At 39.5% G+C, this 11,603-nt stretch overlaps 2 protein-coding genes across 2 annotated transcripts; one reads left to right on the top strand and one right to left on the bottom strand.

Moving 5' to 3' along the window:
* Window positions 1–916: 916 nt before the first annotated feature.
* On the top strand, window positions 917–1,374 carry LOC115621319. Its single transcript, XM_030514938.1, has 2 exons — window positions 917–1,112; window positions 1,181–1,374. Exon 1 carries the CDS (start codon window positions 956–958, stop codon window positions 1,082–1,084), a length of 129 nt encoding a protein of 42 aa, XP_030370798.1. The 5' UTR covers window positions 917–955; the 3' UTR covers window positions 1,085–1,112; window positions 1,181–1,374.
* Window positions 1,375–1,435: 61 nt separating this feature from the next.
* On the bottom strand, window positions 1,436–3,176 carry LOC115621318 (protein spaetzle). Its single transcript, XM_030514937.1, has 5 exons — window positions 2,986–3,176; window positions 2,755–2,832; window positions 2,204–2,552; window positions 1,723–2,086; window positions 1,436–1,666 (listed from the first exon to the last, which is right to left on the bottom strand). The coding sequence occupies exons 1-5, from the start codon at window positions 3,103–3,105 to the stop codon at window positions 1,471–1,473; spliced, it is 1,107 nt and encodes a 368-aa protein (XP_030370797.1). The 5' UTR covers window positions 3,106–3,176; the 3' UTR covers window positions 1,436–1,470.
* Window positions 3,177–11,603: the final 8,427 nt, after the last annotated feature.

The raw sequence follows: 11,603 nt of genomic DNA, 5'->3' as shown, positions 1-11,603 counted from the left end.
GTATTATTAATAAATAAATACACAAATGAGCACTCGTTGCTACTCATATTCAGGCTAATACCAATTATTAAATTCCTGTTGTGGCTGTTGGGTTCAATAAACTTTTCTTTTGTGACATGAACTCATATAGTCGTACATTTATTCAAAACTTATACATACATTCTAATTAGTGCGTGTTGTAAAGCGTACACACATACATTTACATATACATACTATATACGTAGATATAACATGCTCGAACGGCTTTTGCTGTTGTGGTTTTAAAATATTAAATTTAAATCTAATAACATGCATTCACAACACAACACTTATATGCTCTGATATCATCAATGTGAGAAATTTTACATCAACAGCAGGGTCCATAAAATACATAAATGTTATATTTAAATTCTAAATTCTAAGTCTAAATCAATGGAAGTAAAACAACTCTCGGACAGTTTGGCCTGCCATCCTGTTGTGGTGGGTGAAAATTACAGCTAAAATGAAATAAAAAGTGGAAACAACTGATTAATTGATTTGTTATACATAGGATACGTAGGATAAAAATTGTTGATAACAAAAAGAGTTTTAATTCTGTTATTGCTTAACCCTTTTTATCAATGTAAAGATTGAAGCCAAATAATAGTGTTTATGGAGACAGAATGGCAAGAGAGAGTGGAGATAAACTTAATGTGCGCACAGATAATAGTTAATACACGGTTTACAACCTTAATTTCTTGATGAAATCAGAAAAGCAAGAGTTATAATAAACACCGATTCTCGAATTTTCAAATCACTCAGTGAACATATCCTTTCCACTCCTGCTATATATCTATGTATCGTATTCAGTCACATTCACATTCTGTTCGAATAAACACACATCCACTCCAAAAATACATTTCACCAAAAAATAATCTTGTTTTTTCTTTTGAACAACTCGTGTTTCGTTTTTTGTTTTGTTTGTCTGCCTGAAACAATGGACAACGTCTTTGGTAATTTCGAGAACAAGTTCAAGCATGTGAGCAACGCGGAGGGCAAGAAGATTGCCTTGAAACTGTTCGGTTTCTATGCCGTGCGCTGGACCCTGCGCAAGATTATCAAGTAATTGGCTCTAAAGGCAAATTCCCCCTTTTGTGAGTAATGCATACGGATAGAGCGCAATTAAGTCGCAAATAATATTTGAAACAATCAAACTTTTTAGTGTCTAGCCCAGTCCACCAAGTCTGCTCCGTCTTCAAGTCTGCTGCGTCTACAAAGTCCACCACGTCTACCATGTCTGATGTACCCTGATGTACAATATCCTCCTACCCGTGCTTGCCGTACTGCAAATTTTTTTAAATTCATGTGCACATCAATGTTGAGAAAGTAAAAAGGTTTTCAGTTGGTTACCTCAAATCACATCCATGTCTGACTAATCCATAACGGGGCAATACTGTGCGACAGTACAGTATGCGTTACGACAACGTTTGATCTGGAGGAGCCTCAGAGATTTCATAAGCCACCGATGGTGGTCTTTATCACGCACTTGCAGCAGGATGGTATCTTAATTGGACTCTTCCTGACCGTTGTCTCGCCCCCTGTGCTATTGTTAATTGTCGCCAGATGCTTGAGAATGTAGTGCTGTTTGCACACGGGCTGATAGTTGTTATAGAAACTATCCAAAAAGTTGCAGGGCTGACCCTCATCTCTGTAATGGTAGTCGATTAAAAAGTGTTATTTTAGAGCCTACAGAAAACAACTCACTCGCATTCCTCAACCCGAATGCCTTGCTTGAACTCCTCGGTATTGACAATCACATGCCAACTCTGATCCAAGCTCTGGCCCAATTCGGGGTATAGGTATTTCGTTCGGCTCTTGCAGAGAACTTGCTCGCTACCATCCATGCGAACTCCCAGCTCCACCGGCTGCTGTTCATCGCTAAAGAAGCCGGCAAAATTACGGGACAGCACGTCCTTCAGGTTCGATATGTCTGGATAGTTCTTCACCTTGGTGCAAAAGGACCGACTCTCCTTAAATCCATCCGCGCACTGATGACTGCCGGTGTCTACAGGCAGGGGCGCCGGCGTAACTGGTCTGTGTATTGCTGTTTGATCGGGAAAGACGAAAGCTGACGGTGAGTAAAGACAGGTAAAACCGTGGTTAGTGATTAGTTGTTAATCGAATGAAGTACGTATATTTTATTGAATGTATCAAAGCATAGAAGAAGATCAGTGCTCCTACTTACTGTCCGAAATCGGCTGGCGTGGTTTTTTAGAAGGTTGTTGCACATTCGGCTGCGGCTGCTGAGCTGTCTGCTGCAAAGAGACGAGTGGATCGTTAAAGACGAGACTCAGCTTGCCATCCGGTGATCTCTGCACTTTGAACGTTTGCTGTTCATTGGTCAGACTCTGATATTGATGGTAGTGATTGGGCTGTGGGTTTGGCATTGGTATTGGTATTTGCTCTTGTTGCTGCTCTTTCTGCTGTGCTTGTTGATCAGTTAATGTGTATGCCTGGCCGACGAAGGAGGGCCCTGGCTGATCACCGAGCATAGTTGGTATGGGCATAAAAGATGCGTCGTCCGTGCTCGTGGTCTGTACGTGTAAATTTTGGGTTAGTTCTGAGCCGAATTCAGAGCACAGCAGACAAACACAAGCAAACACATACACAAACACATACACACATTAAAATGAACAATGAGATAATGAATGGGCTGGGGTTGCAATTATAAGTAGTTGCAGTTGTGGACGATATATATTTACATATACTACGTACTGTAGCTGTCTGGGGACTTACATTGAAAAGCGTCACACCTTTGCCTTCGCTAATTATGAAAATGTCCTTAATGCGGTCGTCAAGACTTTTGGCTGCCAACTGAAGCGAAAGGGCAAGTGGAATTGGAAGCATTTAGTTTTCAATTGAAAAGATAAATAAAAACCGGGAACACTAAACAGAGAGAACGATATAACGATAACAAGCAAGAATAACGAACGAATAACAGAAATGTGAGCACAAAATAAAGTGTACCGCATTGACGGGTCGCTGTTGCTGGTGCTGCTGTTGCTGTTGTGGTTGCTGCTCAGACTGCTGCTGCTGCGTACCAGCAGGGACACCGCCTTCCTGCGCCGCTTCTGCTCTGCTACGCATGATGTTCAACAGTTCATCGGCCACAAAGGCCGTCGTGTCAATGCCGTTGTCAGGGCCTGGACTGCTCGACCGGGCCGTGTTCATTGCATTGACTGCGGCAGCGGCTGCAGCTTCAGCCTCCGCCGCAGCCACTTCTGCTTCGCGACGCTTCGAAATTTCGCTATTGATACAAACTATCTGAAATATATATAAGTTTGTGGAAGATTGGGTTTGCGATTCATCATCAGTGCCAACACAGAAAGAATGTACAAAGGCTGCTGTTGCTTGTGAGTTATTTATCTTATTTATTTTTTCTAAACTTTTCTTCGATTGTTGAAGTTGTTATTTGTTATGACCAGAAAAGACTGCCGCCAACTGTCGTTTGAACAGCTGTTAGCTAGGAAAGAGAGAACGAGACGCTTGCTGCTACTTGGGCGTGCTGCGTTGGACGGGCGGCACCATAAGCTGAATGACCGATCCACCAGGCAACGTAATCGCTTTAATACTTTTCTAAAACGAATTTCTTTCATGCAATAACAGCTGTTTTTGGACAACGGCGACGACGACAAATCCACGACAACAGCACCCAACAAAGCCGCGATTGAGCAATCGGGCCCGCATGTGTGTATGTGTGTGTGTGTGTGTGTGCATGTGTTTATGTTTGTGCTTGTGCGTGAGTGTGTGGGTCTGCCTGCGTTTCTGGGGGCGCAGCAAGAAATAATAATTATGGCATAGTGATTCCATGGAAGCCGGAGCATGAAAGAACGATAAGAGAAGGAAGTAACCGAAACCACATTATGTGTGTAGAAATGTGAACAAAACATGCCGAGGGGGCTTCAAAAAATGAATAGCGTTACCCAAGAAGGGGAGGGCATAAAATAGCATAAGATCATATTTTTGGTCTTCTTTTTAAAATAAATAAAATGAAAGGAAATTGTCACACTAAAATGTACCTCTTTCACAACAATGCTTGTACAAGAACAAGTATTTAATATTTAATTTAATAACAATAAAGCTTCTGAAATTTCGACTCTTCCTATTGACAGTTTTATATTTAATTCTTTACGTACAATTTAAAACCCAAGCTACTCTGTAGAATGGGTCTGCTATGGTCTGCATCAACCCCTTAACACTAAAAACCACAGTCCACATTGTGTATGCGAATCGCGTGTATATGCAGGGAACTTCGAAAAGATATAAATCAAGAATCAAAATACAAGACATACACCCAAAGGAACAATCTATTCAAGACAAAGCAATGACGCACTCACGATAAGACAATACTGCTTGTCAAAAGAGTGAGAGCAGGTGCTCCATTAGCCGATGGTTCGCATTTGGGCTAAACCCGAACTCAACCAGAATGGATTATATGATCTGCGACAATGCCTAATAATGCAATATGCAGATGAGTTAAATTCTACCTTTATGTGGATTTGCCCATTAACGAACAGTAAATAAGCCACTGGGAGGCGTTAACGTCACCGTGCGAACATGAAGGCGCGATTTCTGATGACCAATTGACTACACATTTGATGACTTATCGCACGGCACGCGCAATTAAAATTCTTGAAAAACATTTTCATAATACATTTAATTCTGGCTTAATTAAATTATCCGTAACTTAGGGTCAAATTACAAAAGCGCTACAAACTCATGAAGAAATATCATTATTCCACATACCGTATGCAAATACATTTGTACAATTTTGCACTTCGTTAGAACTATTGTAGTAGAACAAACCTGTTTTGGGCATTCTCAAACACTTTCCACCACAATATCAAGCGGTCATAAATTTTAAAAACGACACCTTCTGTATTGACAGGTGGAAGCAAACCTGCTGTTAACCAATTGGCATTTGTTTGAGGTGATCAGCTCTCAATGAAAGATAAACAGCGGGCGATTCTCGGAACGCGTGAGGCGATTCTTCGAAATCCACATTTTAACGACAGACGCACTTCTTGTGAATAAATATTTAGTATAATTAACTCGTTATTGAATCATTAATAAATATTTAATTAGCATTTTGTTTGAGTGAATGTTTACTATACGTGTACATATAGTACTGAAGATAAGCATTGTGTAGGGAGGACATACTCGTAGTACCCTCAGAGTTGCATTTATAGGTATCATTGTAATTCAAGCGCACTTAAAGAAAATACTAATTCAATATGGCAATAAAACAGGTTTAAATTTATATAAATGCCATAAACATTGTTCATATAAATTTCTACGAGTACATATACTAAACATACTCGTATGTATGAAGGGCAGTCTTAAAAAATGGGTTTTCTGTCCTAAGAAAATATATGCATATACTTAAGAGACAGAACGTACAGGCCGTACAGAGGACATTAGTGAAAACCTTTGGTTGAATTCTTTTGAATAGCATATTAACTGTGTAATCGTGAGCCGCCTTTTAATACTTTAATGATTGAATTTAAACTAAATAAAAAACTTTTGTAATAATTCAAATATAATTACATATATGATTTCATAATTGAGTTGAACTCCAACTATTAAGCAATATCACAGCTCCTAACTTTATAATCTGTCCAGAGCACAATAATCGGAACTTAGATTGTAAAAGCTTGACTTTCGAACTGGTATTAACACCAACTGAAAAGTGTTCCCTCCTAGGCTAAGCTTTATACATCTTAGGAAATGTATAAATCTTCTGAATAGACGGATAGTCACAACTTATTTATATGAAGCGATGCATGATGATTGAAAATGAAAATGTTTCCACCACCTGCCGATGCGGATACAGATGTAATGCAATTCGATGATTGAAGAAGATTAGTCAAAATTTGTTCCAAAGCCGATTAAAATGCGACCCTTATTATGTGTAAAGACCCATAAGTGTACATAAAAATATTTACCGTTGTGAAGAGTGCACAGAGCAGCAGCAAAGTTTTGACCAATTTCCACCACATGGGAGGCATCTTACAGTGCTTTGGATCTGCCGTTTTTGAGCCGGGGATTTACTTTGACTTTTGTACAAAAGTTGTTAGCAGCTGCCAATAAATGGTAGGTGTTTGGTTGGGTGCCAATGTCAGCTCTCGAATTGCAGGCAATAATTTTTAACGAGTCTTGCGTATAATTTAATAAAATAAACAAACTGGCACGACCAAACGAATGCCGGATTTTATTTGCTCGTTTGATGTTGTTGTTGTTGGCGCCGACGCCGATGCCGATGCTGTTGTTGTTATTATTATTATTATTTTTTGTTCACATATAATTGTTGTTCGCCTCTTCTTCCACTTGTGATGTGTCGCTTATTCCGTTTTGTTTGTTTCCTTTGCACGTTGGCTCTTGCCAGACACTATAATTAGTCGCTTTGCTTTTCACTTTAGTATTGCTGCTGTTGTTGCCTGTATGTGGTTGTGGTTGCTGGTGCTGCCTCTTTAGTAACTTCGTTATTTGCGAGCTGCGCAGTAATACGAGTCAAAACTTTGTAGGCCTTTCTGTTTTCTGTGGCGAGCAGGCGCGGTTGAGCGTGCGCAACGGGCTCTTTGGTTTATCTTAACTTGTCTTAAAATGAGTTCAGTTCCGCGAGGGTTATGCGCTTTTATGGCACTCGTCTGATTCTGTTCTATTTGGTGAAGCACACGGCTTCACATACACACACATGCGTCTCCTCCCACTTGTGGTAAGCGCGCGCGACGGGATTTTCCGAAATAAAGTACAATTAAACAGTTAAATACTGGGAGACGCGCGCAAGGCTCTGATAACATTTATAAAATTATATTCTGTGGGGTACGAGTTTCGATTTGAGGCGCAAGCGAGCGAGCGGGAACACACGACACGCTCATCGGAACGCGCCAGTCAGAAGCAACTGAACGTAAAGTTTAAAAACAAATTGGTCGGAGCTTATTCGATGGATAAGTGCAGCTTTGGCCGAAGCTTGACGAGACAGCCGGAGAACGAGACGGCAAGATAAATGCAAGCGACTGAGAGCTTGCGAACACATTCACAGCTGTTTTGGATTTTTTTGTAACGTTTTTGTTGACGCATTTTGCGGTCCAGTTTAATTTAATTAATCCTAAATCTGTGATGATTCATTTAGCCTTCTTCCAAGTCATCATTAATAAAACCGACAGCTGAAGAAATATGTTCTTGCTTATGACCTTAACATTTATTGTTCCATACTTGTATATGTAATTATCAATTATTAATTGTTATCAATTTATCTTACGTCTAGAAGCGTTTTAGTTCATCTATAAATGATTTTGAGCTTATATCGAAATGGATGATATTCCTATGAATATAATGGTACACATATTTTTACCTACATATGTATGTATGTTTGAGAGAACAACTGATCTCAGGGCTTTTCTGTTACCTTAGAAAGGAAAAGTGAAGTTCAAAGCTTTATGCTACTGAATTTCCGCTCCTCTCAAAAATATCAAAGTTCGCTCAAGCTTTTTCAAAGCTTTCCTATGCATGCAGAGCCGCTTATCGTTATATCCATTACGTACTTTGATCTGATGCCTACGCCAAATCGTGACTTGTTGAGGGCGCTGAAGCTATGTGACGTACATACCCGTATGTATGCAAACAGAACGTGGAACTCATACGTGTGCCAGAGACTTGGGAAAGAGTAATGACTCGTTGGGAATTTCCGGTGTTGGTAGCAGTTATGAAATAGAAAGTAGCATCTATGGAACTCATATATTGCATCTATTGCAAATTGTCTTGTAACTCAACGCAATGGGAACAAGATTTTATATTTTTATAGTGTTCGGTATTGAATTATATTTAATATGAAATACCTGAATTTTTACAAGTCAATAAACTAAGATTCAATAGTTTTTTTTCATGTTAAATTAGATTCGGTATTTAGCATTCCTATAAAACATACCAAAAATAATACATTTGGAAAGATAGGGGTCATTGAAATCGCTCGACTCTTCTAGAACCTTCATATATTCCAGAACCTTCATATTCAGCAGCAAGTAAAATTATAAGTGTAAATAATTGTTTTTGGAGAAAACCCCACTGCATATCTAGTAAGATTAAAAAAAATCAAAAACAAACTTATAAATTTATTCATCATAAGTGCCAAATCTTATGTTATAAGAAATCTTAATAATTAGAAATTCAAAATATGACTTCATGGCAACAGCTTTTACAACTTTAGGCAACCGTCCTCGAAATAAAGAATACCTATTGATATTTTCTACTTCAAGACCTTTACTTGAATTAGTCGTTTTAAATATAATAGGTTTTATTTATTATTAACTGCATAAGTACGGCTATATTCGTTTTAGCTATCATAGTCTGACTAAGTGAAATTCAATTATATTTTTGCAGCATATTTTGTGGCTATACTTGTATATATATACATATAAATGAAATTATTCACACATAAAAGTATATAATCGATTCTGATAATTCTAGAATCGCATAATTAACCTGACACTTTTTATGCAAATGAGGAAAACTTTTATCTAAATACATTTAGGCAGTTGTAACTAAACAATCGCCATGTATTCGAATCCGACTGGGTATTCGTCAAATATATAGGTACACATTTGGCGCGCTTATAAGTATGCTACAAGAAAATAAGAATATTGCTGAAGGTATTCGTAAAATTGAATGAAATATAAATATATGTATTAGATAAGAGATGTGATATGTAATATGTAAATAATTAATAAATTAAAATAATGAATTCATTTTTTTAACTATGTAGCAAACAATTTAGAAGTTTATCTTATAAGTATTGGCTCATTAAAAAACTAATCCAAGATCCAAGCTCGCTCTGGTTTTCGACAAAATAAATCATTCATTAGCGATAAATGCCTTAAACGACTTGTGTAATAGTTAGTTACCAAAATAAATAAATAACTTTATTTTACGGTCGCACACCTCTTAGCGACTCAGCACTCAAGAGCGCATAAGAGCGGCCGAGTGAAGAAAAAGAGATTTCTTAATCGACTTCAGTAATGGCAGCCACTCAGACACTGAACTCAGAGGCCCAAAGTCAGAGTAGGAAGGCGAAAACCGAGTTATTTGCAGCGAGCCGCATTGGGTCAAGTTGAAGATGCTTTTGAGGTAGGCTGCGGGAGCAACAAAACGCTAATGGTGAAGAAATATGGTTGGCACATCAATTAAAAAGTGAATAATGAAATTGCATTACACATTCAATAAAATAAACAACCGGCAACAATAAAGACGCGTGGTGGAAAAAATGCGGTGCCACTCGTGTGCGATATGAGTGTGTCTCTCTGTGTGGCAACTTCAGCCAAATGCAATTTCTGCCATGACAGCGCCACTGGTGCAGCATGCAACACTGCACAACGAAATATGTTCATACGTAAATACATGCATCTGCATGGGTACGGATGGATGTTGGATGGCCAACATATGTATGCATGTTGCACAGAAATAAATTGAAACAAGCCAACGACGCGTCGCGACGTGCAGTGCAGGACGCGTAGTGCGGACCAGAGGCTCAATTTGTCAGTTGGTCGGTCGATTGCATCATCGCCATAATCTTTGCGATTTGCAGGCGCAATATCCACTCACAGGCACACAAAGACACAGACACATGGGTAAACGGCCACATGGCAACCATTTGAATTGCGAACCACGTCTAACGTTAATTTGCTTGCGAATGCGGGCGGGGGCGATACGGTTGGGCGACACATGCGACCAGCAATGGCGCTAAATTCAATCCAACAGAGGCTGGAGTGCTGGGCAAATATTTCGTTTAGGCTGCAGTTGGCACGAGCTTTCACTTTTCGACTCCTTGGACAGCTGCTGAGCGCTCAGCCGAGCCGAGCTGCAGCCACGTTCACTCAATCCTACCGACACACTAACGGCTGCCAATTGAATTATGCGCCTATTCGTAGCACGAGCTGCGGGGTGGTGAGGCTGCCTGGTTTCAGCTTCCGCCAATCCAAAAACGGGTCCATTTCCGATTTCGATTTTGATTTTTGTCGCTCGGCAACGAGCATGGAAGTTGAATATGAAGTTCAAGCACGACGGCAAGGGGACGAATGTTGCGCAATACGCGCCCATTTAACGAGCCAACACCACCAACTTGCAGCGAGCAGGAAGTCAAGGAAGTGGCCAGCCCCGATGCTGGCGCCGACATCCATATATCCATGTTTCATTTGTTGCTTTGTTGTTGCCTTGACGCCGTTTCTCAAGCGCAAATGCAATGCGTGGCCTGTTATCGCATTTTGCGTTACACTCTGAAAACTTTTTACAATTTTTTTCTTCATTTTCATTTGATGTGCTTGCATAGAGTTACAATTGCCCCACGTTCAATTAACAAAGCGAGCAAGTCAAAAAATTAATGGCATTGCCCGCCATGGCCTCGACCACCACTGGACAGTGGCAGTGCGAGCAATGCTGGCAGAAGGAAGTGGGACGAAGCATTGCAAGCCAACTGGACATGACAGTTTGGAAACAGTTTGGATCTTGGGGGAGCAAAACAAATCCACAGATTTTATAATCATTAATAATGTGTCAAACAATGCTTCAAATTAATTCCGTGTTGAAGGAATAATGGTTTTTACAATTAATTCTCCATAATAATTTAGTGAAGGTAAGAATTTGCTAACTAAATGCATAAATTTGAACAACGTGTATTTTGACTTGGGAATAAACCTAACTCTTTTTAGTTCCGTCAAGTACCAAATATAGGTAACAAATATTCTTAGGTTGCCTCAACATATTCAGCTACAATTCAGCTTTTATTAGCTATTTAAATACTGTGTAGCGAACATTCTTCACAATATAAATTATTACAGTCGAAGAAGTCCATAGATTGGGAAAGTCTATATATCACGTTATGCTCAGCTATTTCCAAAATCTTGTATGTCCTTCTGTGTATTATATATGCACTTTAGCTAAACCCAATATCAGTTGTATCCCTCGGGCACGCTCAGAGAAGTAATAAATATTATGACAATTCATCCCATTGTACAAATTATTTCGCTTCGTGCGACAGCCGGACCCTGTCATAAAGTATGTTTGTGATTTTTAATATTTTACTACTAAACCGGCATTTCTGCGATTTGCATCACGGCATCTTCCTTCCTGTTTGCAAATTAAATACCAGCTCGACTCCTTTTGGCTTAAGCGTCTGACACGGCGTATGCGCAATGCACGATATTCACTGCTCAGCCCCGTTGATCTTGCACTTTAGCTTTCAATTTCTTTGTCAGACCGTAAATCTGTGTGCTTTTGTCGTTTTTGGCAAATCGATTGAAGTGGTAAGAGTTATTTTTCTCAACGCGTTACCTGTTTCAATCATTTTGCGCTGGCATCTGGCGCAATCAACGTAAGCTGGCCACATTTGTCAAATTACTCACTCGTTTAACGACTGCGCTGGGAAAAATATGCACAAGAAATCGCTCAAGCCGAACAATTTTCAGATGTTGGCTGCGTCAATCATGTGAAGGAAGCTCAACCTCTTCAAAATTGCATGGCTTTTTGTTGACAATCCAATAAACAGCATAGTCTTAAAACAATAAACGATGACAGGCGGAAAGTTCGAACTGTTG

The sequence above is a fragment of the Scaptodrosophila lebanonensis genome, unplaced genomic scaffold (genome assembly GCF_003285725.1).
Source record: "Scaptodrosophila lebanonensis strain 11010-0011.00,11010-0021.00 unplaced genomic scaffold, SlebRS2 tig00000024-arrow-pilon, whole genome shotgun sequence".
Taxonomy (NCBI): Eukaryota; Metazoa; Arthropoda; class Insecta; order Diptera; family Drosophilidae; genus Scaptodrosophila; species Scaptodrosophila lebanonensis.
Note: the sequence above shows the minus strand (reverse complement) of the source record. Positions and strands in the feature narration are given on the sequence as shown.